The 14,051-nt window shown below is 53.1% G+C and overlaps 9 protein-coding genes and 1 non-coding gene across 10 annotated transcripts; 6 read left to right on the top strand and 4 right to left on the bottom strand.

The window, feature by feature from the left end:
* Window positions 1-361: 361 nt before the first annotated feature.
* SCP_1203470 (hypothetical protein) lies at window positions 362-595 on the bottom strand (the record flags this gene model as incomplete). Its single annotated transcript, XM_027763229.1, has 1 exon — window positions 362-595. The coding sequence occupies one exon, from the start codon at window positions 593-595 to the stop codon at window positions 362-364; it is 234 nt and encodes a 77-aa protein (XP_027619030.1).
* A 234-nt stretch (window positions 596-829) lies between these two features.
* SCP_1203460 (glutathione s-transferase variant 1) lies at window positions 830-1,700 on the top strand (the record flags this gene model as incomplete). Its single annotated transcript, XM_027763228.1, has 4 exons — window positions 830-946; window positions 1,001-1,369; window positions 1,425-1,585; window positions 1,646-1,700. 4 exons carry the CDS (start codon window positions 830-832, stop codon window positions 1,698-1,700), a joined length of 702 nt encoding a protein of 233 aa, XP_027619029.1.
* Window positions 1,701-1,981: 281 nt separating this feature from the next.
* On the bottom strand, window positions 1,982-3,205 carry SCP_1203450 (Uncharacterized mitochondrial carrier; the record flags this gene model as incomplete). Its single annotated transcript, XM_027763227.1, has 5 exons — window positions 1,982-2,607; window positions 2,656-2,719; window positions 2,786-2,931; window positions 2,982-3,060; window positions 3,122-3,205. The coding sequence occupies 5 exons, from the start codon at window positions 3,203-3,205 to the stop codon at window positions 1,982-1,984; spliced, it is 999 nt and encodes a 332-aa protein (XP_027619028.1).
* Window positions 3,206-3,436: 231 nt separating this feature from the next.
* SCP_1203440 (Homologous-pairing protein) lies at window positions 3,437-4,760 on the top strand (the record flags this gene model as incomplete). Its single annotated transcript, XM_027763226.1, has 8 exons — window positions 3,437-3,494; window positions 3,548-3,579; window positions 3,649-3,772; window positions 3,835-3,975; window positions 4,034-4,104; window positions 4,197-4,333; window positions 4,418-4,567; window positions 4,682-4,760. The coding sequence occupies 8 exons, from the start codon at window positions 3,437-3,439 to the stop codon at window positions 4,758-4,760; spliced, it is 792 nt and encodes a 263-aa protein (XP_027619027.1).
* A 219-nt stretch (window positions 4,761-4,979) lies between these two features.
* On the top strand, window positions 4,980-6,309 carry SCP_1203430 (hypothetical protein; the record flags this gene model as incomplete). The annotated part of the gene is made up of 5 exons (XM_027763225.1): window positions 4,980-5,105; window positions 5,160-5,280; window positions 5,346-5,587; window positions 5,640-5,734; window positions 5,784-6,309. 5 exons carry the CDS (start codon window positions 4,980-4,982, stop codon window positions 6,307-6,309), a joined length of 1,110 nt encoding a protein of 369 aa, XP_027619026.1.
* A 991-nt stretch (window positions 6,310-7,300) lies between these two features.
* SCP_1203420 (hypothetical protein) lies at window positions 7,301-8,828 on the top strand (the record flags this gene model as incomplete). The annotated part of the gene is made up of 4 exons (XM_027763224.1): window positions 7,301-7,641; window positions 7,693-8,264; window positions 8,314-8,343; window positions 8,395-8,828. 4 exons carry the CDS (start codon window positions 7,301-7,303, stop codon window positions 8,826-8,828), a joined length of 1,377 nt encoding a protein of 458 aa, XP_027619025.1.
* Window positions 8,829-9,590: 762 nt separating this feature from the next.
* On the bottom strand, window positions 9,591-11,051 carry SCP_1203410 (hypothetical protein; the record flags this gene model as incomplete). The annotated part of the gene is made up of 2 exons (XM_027763223.1): window positions 9,591-10,828; window positions 10,895-11,051. The coding sequence occupies 2 exons, from the start codon at window positions 11,049-11,051 to the stop codon at window positions 9,591-9,593; spliced, it is 1,395 nt and encodes a 464-aa protein (XP_027619024.1).
* A 368-nt stretch (window positions 11,052-11,419) lies between these two features.
* On the top strand, window positions 11,420-11,650 carry SCP_1203400 (hypothetical protein; the record flags this gene model as incomplete). The annotated part of the gene is made up of 1 exon (XM_027763222.1): window positions 11,420-11,650. One exon carries the CDS (start codon window positions 11,420-11,422, stop codon window positions 11,648-11,650), a length of 231 nt encoding a protein of 76 aa, XP_027619023.1.
* Window positions 11,651-12,059: 409 nt separating this feature from the next.
* Window positions 12,060-12,767, bottom strand: SCP_1203390 (hypothetical protein; the record flags this gene model as incomplete). The annotated part of the gene is made up of 1 exon (XM_027763221.1): window positions 12,060-12,767. One exon carries the CDS (start codon window positions 12,765-12,767, stop codon window positions 12,060-12,062), a length of 708 nt encoding a protein of 235 aa, XP_027619022.1.
* A 937-nt stretch (window positions 12,768-13,704) lies between these two features.
* Window positions 13,705-13,815, top strand: SCP_r1203380 (the record flags this gene model as incomplete). Its single annotated transcript, XR_003546590.1, has 1 exon — window positions 13,705-13,815. It is a non-coding gene; the product is annotated as a 5S ribosomal RNA (ribosomal RNA).
* Between the last annotated feature and the right edge of the window lie 236 nt (window positions 13,816-14,051).

The following is a 14,051-nucleotide window of genomic DNA, read 5'->3' as shown; positions in this document are numbered from 1 at the left end:
TACATACATTGCGACACGGGCAGAGTAGTACGGTATTTACGCCACCACGTTACTTACGTAATCACGTAGGTAGTACTGGCGGACGTTCGGACGATGCACCTCAGTCACTCGTTTGCTATCGCACGAGACTGAGGTGAATACTTTCTTTACCTACCTTTTATCTCCTTACTGACCTGTAGTAGCTGTGCTTGGTCCCGCTCTAGGTTAGTATTAATATAGTCACTCGTTTGCTATCGCACGAGACTGAGCTGTGCTTGGTCCCGCTCTAGATCCGTCAGACATCCCCTGGACGCCTTCCCCCCTCGCCGCGTACTCGCAATACTTTCATGAAACATATAACCGCTCATCGTGCTATACGGGACTACTCGTCAAAGCAGAACCACGTACATTGGTTCGAGTATTCACCTGGCAGTGCAGTGGCGTAGCAAGCATGTAGCAAGAGTGCCTGCCCATCAATGTCCTTGCCCCTGGTCCGCCGCTCCCCGAGCTCATTGCCAACACCGACGGTAATATTGAACGGACCAGGTGGGACACCGTCTACGATCACCATCTCCGGCTGCAGACGTTCGCCAGCCTGCTGCTCGTTAGCGCGCATCGTGACGCGTTCCACGGACGGATCTGCTTGCTCACCTGGCCCGCTATTGGGTCCCCCACGACGACAGTCGTGTTCCGTGGCACTACTATCTTCTGTCCAATCCCGTAATTACGTAGCAAGTGAGGCCTTGAGGGTGCATATAACTTGCGCGAGACAGAGGCGACTCACCAACAACACCATCAGATACCCAGGTAACACATCGTACTAGTCAGTTGATAAACTGCGTTGCCGACAATGTCCGTCGTATCATACGAAGTCCACTACTGGCCCGTCCACGCCCGTGGGGATGTCACGCGCATGGTGCTCGAGGCGTCAGGGAAGCCGTACAAAAACGTCTTCATAAACCCCAAGGTCTGTCCCGTGTAGCCAGAACTCACCACTCACGACGCTAACCATAGCACCTAGGACTGGCCCGCAATGAAGAAGCAGCAGCGCTTCGGACATTGCCCGTGGCTCGTCATCCACTACGCGGACGGGACATCGAAAACGCTCTGGGAGGAGGTCGCGATCCTCACATATCTCGCGGACACGCTCGGGTTCTTCCCCGCTCCCGCAGACGGCGCGGAGCCTGCGCTCGCCAAGGCCGAGTGCCTCGCTGTCTTCACGTCCTGGCTCGAGCTCGCGGACAAGTTCGCGACGGCCATGGGCCTCCCCGACTTCGAAGAGCGCCAGAAGCGCGTCAAGAAGCTCCAGACTGAGACCTTACCAGCGCACGTGGCATTCCATGAGCGCCTTATTGGGGAGAGCGTGGGCCCGTTCTACTTTGGCGACAAGGTGGGTCGATGATTCTGAAGGCGTTAGAGTGGACATTGACGTGACGGTGGAATAGCCCACGATTGCAGACTTCATGGCGGTGTCATCGTACTCGCGTATGGAGGAGCTGTTCGGCGACGAGTTCTCCAAGCCCTTCCCGAACCTCGTGAAGTTGGTTAACAATACCTGCGCCCTCCCTGCGATCCATGAGTACTTCGCGAAGAGGAGAGACTTCGGGTTCGTTCCGTTCCAATCAACCATGTGGATCAACTAATGATATGTATACGCTCCGTGTAGGGTGCTCAAATTTGACCGTGAGCAGCTTAAGGTGATCCCCGTCGTGAAGGCTTAGCGGAATACTTGCTTTGTACACTCTAGCACGTTTACCGTAATGTTTGCTGTGAATGTCGTATAATGTTTTGCGAAATCAACACAATTACAACCCTTCAGAATATTTATCAGAATACAAAGACATGACTGCACTGCGGACGTGAGCAACGCGACGTACCAATGAGCTCCGACCAGATTGTGATAACAAAGGCTACACTCATCGACCATGACGATTCCGATGATCTTTAAATAGAGATGTGCTGCAATATGCTATTGTAAAGTACACGACGTAACAAACTCGCCTCATAGCCCGAGCACCCGCTTCCCCCATTGCCACACTGTAAAACTCACTGCGGTCATCGGCACGATCTTCAGGTACCCGACGCTCAAGCCCACATAAAATCCACGCCACCCGTGCACATCCCACACAGCGCGCACGGTCTCCCCCCAGCGCATCCAGCGGTCTGGCCGCGTTATGCCGCCGACCTGCATGCGCCGGCGCACGACCTCGAACGGGTACGATACCGTCTGCGCGAGCGCGCCCGACACCGCGCCGATCGCGAGGTCCGCTACGGGTGAAGGCTTCTGGGGCGGGTGCGCGGGGAATAGATGCGAGTGCAGGAAGCCCCAGGTGAGGAAAGACATGCCCGCGTAGGGCACCATCCCCGTGATCGTTACGGTGAACCCGCGGTAGAACTTGAGCACAGGGAAGCGCATGAAGAGCGTGTGCGTCGCGGCGGGCGCGGCCACCCCGCTGGATGCGGAGGCGGGAGAGATCGTACCCTCGTGATAGATCAGCCGCATCGCGCGGAGGAAGGAGTGGCGGTGCCGCTGGGGCGTCTGCTCGGGCCGAGCGGAGGAAGGGGTGCTGAACGCCATGCGTACGCGGATCAGCTCGAGGGGGTAGGTGAATAGGACGGAGCACATTCCTGCGAAGTGTTAATTGCACGCTTGCATTCGCTGGTGGAGACCCACACCTGAGATGGCGCCGGATGCGAAACGACGGAGGTTCGTCTGGTCGGCCTTCGTTGGCATTAAAATCTGGAAAGGATAAACAGAAAGACAAGCCATACTTCATGAATCACCAGTAGGGCTGACGGGACTCACCTGTTCGATCTGGTCGTATGCCATAAATTTAATGGCCGCGTACGGAAATATGCGGAGTAGGGTCGCAGAATGGCCCTGGAGCAGCCCCCGCACGCCGTTGTCTCCGTATATCTTCCCAGCTGCGCGAAAGGCACCACTCCATGTCCCTGGCACAACGACATTCGCTGAGAACGACTGTATGCGGCGGCGAACTTACCAGCATACTTCTGAAAGTCCGGGTTGGATGCCTGAAAAAGGATTTTGACCCTGTCGAGGGGTGCTACGACTGTCTTTGCCTGCCAAAGATGACATGAACGTTAACCTACGTGAATGAGAATTGAAAAGCATCGGACGCACTACGCAACCAGCGACTCCACCAGCGATGCCCGAACGGACTATGTAGTGCAGGCTCTGTTTATTCGAAAAACCATCGGAACTCATTCGAGCCTCTCCGGTGCCTTATCGCATATGACAGAAGGAGAGTCTTTTACCGGGGCGTCAGAGCAGAGTGGACGATAGCTTGCGCCGCTCGGAGCAGGTTGATTTAACTCTTGCCAGTACTTACCTCGCCGGGCGCACAGTTGTATAGCCGACAGCGCGTGATCTTCCCCGGAGTCACCCCACCCGGCGCTTCTCCGCTCTGTCAGCGTTCTTCCGCATCTTCCTCTCGTCATGTCCGTAAAACCGAAGGCGTCTGAAGCCAAAGTACCTGTGCTGAAGGGACAAGATGGTACGTGATTTACGCGTTCAAGATCGTATTGAACTGAGACCAGAAACTTCAAGCCGAGAATAAGGTGCTAGAGTATGTGAAGAGGGTGAGTGCCGTGCATATACCCCGGAATCAAACATATGTGGTGACCATTTTCATCCACTTTTATTCGCAGATGAATCGCCCATTCGGTGCTGTCGATGTATCAGCGAACCTGAAGGGCGCTGTGCCGAAGACAGCGACCCAGAAAATCATGGTCGCTCTCGCAGAGAAGGGGGAGCTGGTGCAGAAGACATATGGTACGGATAGATAAACTGCGCATACAGTTGGCTCTCACGGCGTGTAATGGTACACTTAACAGGGAAGACGACATTCTTCGTCGCTAACCAGGCCAATCTGGAAGACATGCCGGTGGAGAAGCTCGCTGCGTTGGATTCGGAATACAAGTCGATCGAAGAAGAAAACAAGACTCTTCTCGTGGAGGTTAGAACTGCATCGGCAGGTATGCGCTAGTGTCACGCTCTGCACATCCGTGTTTCGCTGATCTTTCGCGTCGAAAGAGCTTGCAAGGTTGAAAAACGCTCCCACGGATGTAGAGCTAGCTGTCGAACTGAATGATGCATCCAACGCGGTAAGCATGAGATCGTGCTGTCACTACCTCATCCATCTTAGTAGTGAATAGCATTTGCTGGTGTATACTGACTTGACTATATGCGCTAACAGACCGCGAAAGCTCGCACGCGGCTGGAGCCGTTGAGGTCTGGCGCCCCACTCATCTCCGCAGAAGATGTCGCCCGACTTGACGCTGAATGGAACAAATGGCGAAACGAATGGGTCCGACGGAAGAAAATTTTCACAACGTGCGTCAACCGACCTATTCTATTTATTCTATCTTTGCAGAAGACATGGCCTGCTGAACGTTCTCTGACCTTGATCTTGGACAGCTTTTGGCAGCTCGCGACAGACGCCCTCACTCCACGAGATGCTATCGAACTTGGAGAAGATTTGGGTATAGAGCTGGACACGTCTGAACACGCAACCATCGAGCGCGGCCCGTTATGCACTTTTGCCAGCACCCTCGGGAAACGGCGAAGGTGAGTACCTATGCTGGAAAGCTTGGGTGCTGTGCCTGTAATAGATGTGCTGTTCCGTCTGTTGTTCACTATGTTGTGACTGCTGCTGTCATTCACCACTCATGTATCTTGTAGAGTCACTATCTGTAGCCTACACTTTGTTCAAATTATCCTCGCAATTTCGCATACACCCGTTGTCAACAGCATCGGCTAAACGATGGCAGTAAAGTTGACTGGGAAACGGGGTTGGCCTGGAATTGGAATTTAATACCCGGTGCGTAACCGTTGTCAGATTTCGAGCTGAGATACAAAGCGGTTACCGAGCAGTATAAGGTCCGACGCAGTGCGCGACAGCAAATTAACTGTTTGGCGTCGTTCTTCCATAAAGTACTTTTTATTCTCTCCTTCTCTATACAGACATCTTTCCGTTAGGATGTCCCCAGTCGCTCTTTCTACCCTACTCACCGTCGCCGCCGCCGCGTCAGGGGCCGTCGCCCAGTATACCTCCTTCACTTCCATCCCACTCGTCAACAAGCAGTATGCTTACCCCACCGGGATTGTAAGTTGTGTTCGACACGTGTACATAACGCATCAATGCTGAAGGTAACTCCAGCCCTACCAAGTCGAGCCGACTGGCGATATTCGTGGCAACCAGGTCGGATACAATGTCTGTAACTCCACCACGCAAAACCAGGAGTCCATGTGTCAGACCTTAATGGTTAACTCCATCGACAGTATGTGATTTCGAGTCGAGTAGTGGTTGGACGTGCTTTGATTTATTGCTTCGCGTTGTGTGCAGACTTCTGTCTCTGGTCGTCTCCGAAACCCGGCGAGACCATCGCCGACACGGAAGCTGAGGAAGTCGCCTGGTGCACGAACAAGGGATACGGTACCCGCATGGTTCCCGAGGGCACTCTCCACGGTGTCTCTGTCTTCAACACCCCGGATTACACCATGTTCATCGCGTACCTCGACCAGAGCCAGATCAACCTGCTCGCGAACGACTCTGGAGGAGAGCTTGATCCACACGGTGCTGATCTGGTGAGTGGGTTCAGTCTCTGCAATCTTTTCGTATACCCATGTTTTGGCACAGCTGGGTAACCCCATGGGTGCTCTGGTGTACTCCAACGCCTTCCCTCGTGGGAACACCAACAACGATTCCTATACCCAGGTCGTGGAATGGGTCCAGTACGTATCGCAGACTCTGTCCCTGAATATTTACTGACGTTCTCACCAGGTTCATTGGTAACGGCGAGATGTGTATCAAGATTTGCAACCCAACTACTGCTACGGCCGACAACGTCGGTCTGTGCAACAACATCTACGACGAGATTGGCATCGACTACAACTGCCCGAACCCCGCGAAGAACGGCACATTTGTCGTCTGCGATGCCGACTCTATGAATCCCGTTGGCGTATACACATCAAACGGCCAGACGTTGACGTACACCCAGCCTGCCTCCGGCGTTGTTACCTCCATGCCCTACACCCCCACCGTCCCTGCCACGTCCAACTGCAAGACCTACCAGTCCACCGACCTCTATACCCAGCTCGTCGCCGCGACCCCGACCGGCTCCGGTTCCAGCACGGGCACTGCATCTGGTCATAGCGCGACTGGCACGGCCAGCGGCTCGAAGGCCTCTGGCACAGCCGGGGCGTCCTCGTCGGCCGGTGCGTCGTCAGCCAACGGCGCGAACGCACTCCACATCTCTGCGGTTGCGTCTATCGCCGGCGTGCTCTTCGCTGGCTACTTCCTCTCGTAAGCCGCATTTACGTGCTCGCTACTCATGACGACTGTGCTGCGTGTGTCGTGCGTGTTGGAGGACGCTTTCTAGATGTGCATCGAGGAACGGACTCGTACATGAATGAATTATATAGCTGCTTTAGTAACCTGCCATCGGCGTTGGCAACTGTGTTGGTTGCCTGCTGCGTTGACTACTTCGTCTACGGACCTTACTTACAAGCCTTGCTTGAATACCATGACCTACGCATATATACCATATCGTTCGAGCATTCTTTTCCGGTGTCATTGTATACTGTTGAGTGCGTAGTGCTTAGCAAATGTTGACGCGGACGCGTGGTTCGGTGCACGTGGGGGTGAGGCATACGTTACGCGTTGTTGTCACGGTACCGCGTACTTCGGCGCCTCCTCGACTTGCCTCGTACCATGACATTCTTCAACGCCATGTATATGCTCAAAGAATGCTATTGACTGCCGTGGTACGTTTCTAATGCAGGAATTGCATGTCTCATGGCGTTATGAACTGGTGGCCCCCGTCAAGATAGATCTCTGGAACGTTTGACATACATCCATACGGCGCATGAACACGAAGACCTCTCACGCTTGTATTCCCGAGGTGCATTCATTGTGGGTATTTGTCAAGGGGAAGCAAATTTTGAAGACTTGTTTTTTGGACACAATGCCCTAGAAAGTGGATAATGTGAGTATTTCACCAAACCCTACCCGCAAAATAATTTCTGACCGTTTTGACTTGAGCACAAGTCAGTAATGTAGCTCAATAACTGCAGATGCAAGTAGATCTCGCTCAGAAAGGTAAATCGCATAAAACATATGTCACATGATCGTTCGAGCGAGTGAAATCACTACGGTGAAGGGATGATTTTAGGAGCCTGGAAGTAGGAAGGTCGGCTAATTCTGAGTGCGCGGCTAATATGTCCACAGATCATGCCATGGGTTCACAAGATACGATCACCTTGTCCGGCGGATCAAAACGCTCACGACTGTGCTTAACGATGTCAAGCCTCATCTCGGTGTGCCACAGTGCGTTAAGCCAGCAGTCAGCACATGCGAATTTATATCGCCATATTGCCGCTCTACTCACCCGTGGGACCGATGACGATGGCAAAGGGTCAAAGGTTATTGCTGTGACGGGGAGATCCACTCTTCAAGGCACATTAGTGGTGATCAGCGCGGAGGACCGTGACGAGGATGCCGGAGACACGGACGCTGCTGTCACTGGCAGTATGCTAGGAGCAACACAAAAATCCCGACCGGAAGAGAACTTATCGGAAGATTTGGATATAGACTGGATCCCTCGGAGCGAAAAGAAGTTGTCCGACCTTCGAAGCTCGAAGTACGTTGCGACAAGTGGTTTCTAGTCGATTCGATCTCATTGCTTTTATAGCGATTTTGATCTCGGCATCGCATTGAAGGATCATATCAGCGATGTTATTGCAGCTCTTCGGGAGGTACCTCATCGAAGTGATCCCTCTTATTCGACATGCGTCAAATCCTTCCGCCATTTCGTCCTCAGGAGGAACTGTCAGACGATGCTCCGGCGTTTTCAGGTGAGGCACATATTTTGGGAGGAGGATCTATTCGATCTTCTTGAACCTTGGACTCCCGAGCCTGGGGAGACCCTTGATGAAAAGTTTGTGCCCGCTTCGCGGGTTGGCAGATATATACCGACCCCAGATATACCACTGGTCCGTCGAGGGGATCGGGACATGTTCGCCGTAACTATCGAAACGCCTCGTCCTTGGCTTAGGAGTCTCGCCTCGTACATCCTCATTACCCTGGATGCTCTGCAGTCTTTCAACGACGTGATCAATAGCAGCAATCAGAAGGAGAATTCACAGCTTTTGGACAATTTGGTGGCAAATAGTATCGGCCCCAACACGCTCTTATCCGCGCATATATTTGATTCGCTTTTCGTAATACCTTCGCTTGTGGACCTTTTGCAGCGCAAACGAGCCAGTAAGTTGTCAACCTTCCCCCTATCGTAGCGCCATTCATAGATCGGCAGCTTTACAGGTAGGCCAGGCGGTATATGAAGGTACCTGATAACATCTCCACCCGATCCAAGCCTGTACTAACGGCTATGTAGAACTAGAGGAATTGGACCCCGACGGCGAGGCCTTTCCTCTGCGATACATTCGTTCGCTGGTGGCGTGCCATACAGCCATCCATTTTTTGACGTCTCGCAAGATATTTCTCGGCAATCGGCCACTGGATTTCGCCCTTATCCGAGTCCCGCATCCTGATAAGGACCTGGCTCCCGTGAAAGAAGTGATGGATAATAATTTCCTGACCTCGGTTATGCAACGCATCTTCCCTACAGGCCAGGTTGCAGCAGACGATGAGAAGGAGTTCGCTCTGCAGGTGCTTCGTGCCGCTATTCCTTCTGCAATCAAGTCATTTCATGGCTCGGTGCACTGCGAGGCGAGCCTCATGGCTATCAAAGCTGCAGCTAATGCATCTGTTGCTACGTCTGGTATTGGCACTATTTTCTGTGTATGTTTCGATCATTCCGAAATGTAGTGTGCATGGGCGCTGATTTGTTCTAGGACATCGACAATGTCATTGGTGTCGGTAAAAAATACAGAAACCTGGCCGTGCCGGGGCAGGACTGTTTTATCTTACCGGGCACTCACGGCTGGATCTTTCCCTGGTCCTCCACGATTCGGCATTCCGCCGAAAACCCTAGACTTACTGAAACAAGCTCTCACGGAGCAGTTGCGATTATTGTTCGTGGCGAAGGGATAAAGTGCCAGTGCCGACTACGATCAGTCATTTTCTATCTCTGCTGACGACGACTTCTCCATTCCGCCTGAAGTAGAGGAGAGGATGAGAATGCAAGCGGCCTCGGCATTCCAGAGTCAACGTCGGAATCCTTCCTTCACTGGACTGCATGGTATTCCTTTGTGTAGTTGGTCTCATATCCACACGGTTGTTAAATTGCACCTCCTATCGCCAGAAAGTCAGGAATTTGGAAAGTACCCCCTGGCTCCGCGCTTGCGCAAGCTAGTAGTCCGAATTTACCGCACACCGCGTGTCAAGTTCGTATCATACGATTTCAACATACAGGTACAATTCAAGCCTACGGCGGAAGACAAGCTCTGAAGACAAGGTTACTACAAAGTAAGGAACCCACTGAACTAACGAAAGCAATACAACAAGCCTAGGAATGACAGCAGTACATATGTAAATTAGATTAGTGGTATAACAACAATAAGGTCAGTTCGAAATCTATTGCAACTGAAGAAGTCCGAAAGAAGAGAACATGCCGTCGATGACGTCCTTCTACCCACCCAAACCCACCAGGACCTTGAACACCATCTCCTGCCTCTCCCTGAACGCCCGCAGCTTCGTCATTCCGAGTGCAAGGGCATTTATCCGGTTCGCAAACACCACAGCACGGTTCTCAGTGGACGTCGTGCGGGGCCGCGAAACGTGACGATATCCGTCGCTGCCATTGGTCTGTCTCGCTGCTGCCCGGCGATCCTCCTGCGCCGGGCTGGTCTCATCGCCGAGGCGCGCATTCCCCACGCCATGCTCAAGGATATCGCGCACCTTATCGAGGCGGGGAACGGGCGGCTCTTGTCCTTTTTGCAGTGCTTGGACGCTAGCAAGTGAGTCCTGTTCTTCTATCTCCGCCGCGGTCTTTCCGATGTCGCACAACTCCGCCATGAACGGGCGCAGCGGCTCAGGGCAGTTCGAGAGTAAAAGTGTCTGTCCGAGCACGCCCCGAATGGAGGGCTCAGCGGAGCGGGGAAGCACGTCCGCGACCGCCTGCGAGGGAGCAGAGGGATGGGTGGCAGAGCCCGTGGCGACGTCGAGGATCGCAAAGGCGACGGCGGCGAAGTATCCGCGGATCGGGTCTGTGCGGACGAGTTGCCGTAGGTGCGGCATCCGCTCGAGCACGTCGGCGAGCGCTGCGTAGAGTGTCTCGCGGATAAGTTCAATTGCAGGGGATGTTGGTGATAGGATGCTGGGCGACGGCGCGCGAGATTGAGAAGGTGGAATAGGGCTTAATGTCGGGCTGGACACGTGTGACTTCCGGGATGACTTCCGCGGTGTGTTGGGTGGAGTGGTGGTAGAAATCGGGGATGGGAATCTGGGAGCCTCGTATCCCGGTGGAGGTACGAAGCTTGCTTTGAGCCTAGTGTTCCCTCCCGTCCCTGCATCCAGTGCCGCCTGTAAGTCATTCGCATATCGGTCCTGGAACGTCCGGCGCATGCTGATCTCAATAGCGACTGCTCGCAGATCCGCAGCGATACCGTTCAAGCGGGCATTCGGCGGCTTACAGAGAGGCAGAAGGCCGCAGATAATTCGCGCCAGGTCATGCTGGTGCTCGGGCACGAGTGCCTGGATTTCGGGTACGCTCTGGGACCAGACGGCCCAGAATTGGCGGAAGGGAAGTGGGCAGCTCTCTGAAGAGAGGTCCACAGGTGCAGACGCCTTGGTCCGCCTGGGTAGCGGAACAGATGGTGGATTTGTAGTCGAACGCAAAGCGGCGAAGTAGAGACACAACGCGGGCCCTGCACATGGTTGTGAGCATAGATGTGAGCTTAGGTGAAGCGAACCGATTACAAGACTGCACTTGCCAGTGATCATCAAATCTGCCTCGGCGCTCGAGAGGACGTCTACACCGAGGAGTCCTTCGACCTTTGCCTGGGAGAGGGAAGACCTGAGGAAGGAGTGAAAGGCCTCCTGAACATATTCTTCGGATAGGACAATAGGTGGAGGATTGCGAGCAGCCATAGTGGACTCATCTTCTGCGAGTCTACGGAACTTGTAGTCCAGTAACGGTCACGTGTAATACGGCGAATTAGTGGCTGTGCCGCTGCGCTGAAGCAGTGAAGATGGAGCCTTAGATGCCACTGACAGTATGTGTCATCCTTGCATTTATGCACTACGATTATACGGATATTCGACTGCGCGCAATCAAGGGGGCTGTCCGTGCTGCAACGCCATTTTGTACTACTTACTCATCGTTTCGGCTACATATGACAAATATATCTAACCTGCTTTCGACCAACAGTCAACTACGAAAACTGTTCTGGAAAATCGCACCATGCATCCCAAGAAACGTACACCTCGCTCTTACGGAATGACTGCTTGTCGCATTCATGAAGCTCGGTACAGTCGTCCACTCGCATGGATACAATGGGCTCCAAATTCTGTGGCGGATCACGACCGACGAAATCGAGGTGATATTCCTGAAGAGCCACTTCCTCCTTGCGGGCATTTATCATGTTCGCTATGTCTCCGCTCGTGAACCCATGGCATCCCCGTACTGCGAGTTCGCTCATCGATGGGCACAACCACAACCATCGGTCACGGTCGTCCGCTACAGATAAGTAGTGCAGCAATTGGGTGTCGAAGCTAGGGCACTCGATGACCGTGAGTAAAGAAGCGCTACATGCTGATAGGAGGGTACGGAGGGTCTCGCTGTCGCCTCCAGCTGCAAGCTAAACAACTTCAAACGGTCGACTTCGCGCGGAATCTCACATTGGATGAGATGTAATTCGCAATTGTCCGCATAGCGTAGGCAATTTAGGAGGGTGCATAGGATATCGCCGGGGAAGCCCGTGTAACCGCAATATGCCAACTTGGACCCCCTGGGGCCAGATGCACGGAGCGCAGGGAGCAAATCAAGGTGGGCGAGCTCTAAGGTCTTCAGTCGTGGGAGATGAGACAAACACCGCACCAATTCGTCTACGCCGAAGATGGGGCCATGGTGGATCCACTGAATCAGGCTAAGGCTCTTCAGAGAAGAGATCTCTTTGGCATTACGAGATAGTGGCGGCTAACTGCGAGGCCGCCCATATGCAACTTCAGCAGCTGAGGGCCATGGAAGCAAAATCCGGGGCTATTTTGAATATTCGCATCCTCAGTAGAATCTATGTTCAGAGCGACCAGGGAATGAGCGTCGCCATTCAGCGTGATGGGTGAAGGCGACTCTAACGATGTGCGAAGGTCGATGTGCAGGCTTCCCCAGCGCTGCTTATGCGGATCCAGGAGTGCCATAACCGCGTCGATATATGCTCGCTCGGCCGCGGTACTATTGAGGTCGTGATCATGTCGCCGACAAATGATAATGTCGATAAAATGAGGTTCGGAGAGTGCAAGAGACGTGCGTACGGTCGATAGGGGGGTGGGCTCGTCATCGACAACGATTACGATGCGCGTCCAAAATACGGAGATTTGAGAGAGCGCTGCTCTCCACGATGGACACACCGCGGCGAGCGCCTCTGGGAAGAATGTGGGAGACAGAGGATCTTCGTCCTTCCAGCATGTGCGGGTTTCCTCCTCCCAACTGAAGAGTGGGCGATGTTTGGTTTTGACGCTAACGAAGGGTTCGCGGGATTCGGGGTAGACCAACTCGAAGATGTTGATCAGGACGTCGAGAGGAAAATCAATTGCACGTTTACCGGTAGAGTTTACGTGTACGGCGACGTTCGTATCAGAACCCATGTTCGTGGAGGATGATAACTATGAAGAAATAAGTTACAACGATATGACAAGCAGGTTCGGTGTCTCTGACTTACAAATGCCCACGGTTCGCGCGTAAATGCGCCTTGACGAGAGCTCCTGTGCCAACGCAGTAGAATAGGAAATCTTATGATAATGGCTTACTACCTGTAACAATTCGCTGAGGTTAGATGAGGCAAGAATTGACTTTGCCCTTGATTGCTCCTTTTGGAGCTTGTACAAGCCAAATCAAGCTGATCTCAGTACTTGTTGGGCTTGTTTCCTTCACAGCAAAGATCATATCATTAGGCCCATGGTCAAAAAATCGTGCACAGCCGGCCTTTGGGCGGTGTGCGAAAAAAAAGCTCCCGATAGGTGGGACCTTAACCGCCTACAGCCGGGCGCGAGCGGCCCAGGCGGCGTGACTTGGTGGCACCGCGCTGCACGGTGGCGCCACCACCCACCGGAATTTCCGGAGCGTTTGATTTCGCAGTCCGATCTGTGAACGGATTTTTTTGGAAGGGCCTATCGATATGATCTTTGCTGCAAAAAGGGAGCACAACGAGCTAAAGTAAAAATGGGGTTTTCCTGATGACTCGAGACTCAACGTTCCAGCTACCAGGCCTTCAATATTGCTAGTACGTTTCGGGAAGGATTCGTATATAGCGATGGCTGCTGTTGGTCACAATATTCAACCTTTGCTTGGAAGTCGTGCAAACCTAGTTACTATGGGTTACCACTCACTCGGCGAATCCTGTCGGCAAAAGCCCCCATATAAGGGAAATATCCAGGGTAGGTGCGCATCCTCAGGGCAAATTCCCGCCGCTTCGAACATTTGACCCGAATCCTCCCTATACATGGGAAAACTGCCGACTTACAGGGTCCGCCGAGTGAGTGGTAACCCATAGTATTATAGAGATACGCGGGAAAGATTTCATCCACGGCCATAGGACTTCGAAAGCACCGCATCCCGTCTGATCTGCGAAGTTAACCGGAGTGCCGCCCAGTTAGTACCACGGTGGGGGACCACGCGGGAATCCTGGGTGCTGTGGTTTTATTCCTTTTTTCTCTAATCCTTACGAGGACAAATATTTTGGTCCCTGAGAAGAAACTGTTGCGTGCCACGTGCTCTTGGTATTACAGCCCATACGCACGCAGCCAATATATCAGACGCACTGGTAGGAGACCAACAAAGACTATAGCAGACCGTCAATGGGAACGGTTTCCGACAGCAAATAACAGATGCATTTTGTACAATTAAGTGGGAGTCTGATGCATGGTCTATCA

Source organism: Sparassis crispa (genome assembly GCF_003851025.1).
Source record: "Sparassis crispa DNA, contig_000010F, whole genome shotgun sequence".
NCBI lineage: Eukaryota > Fungi > Basidiomycota > Agaricomycetes > Polyporales > Sparassidaceae > Sparassis > Sparassis crispa.
Note: the sequence above shows the minus strand (reverse complement) of the source record. Positions and strands in the feature narration are given on the sequence as shown.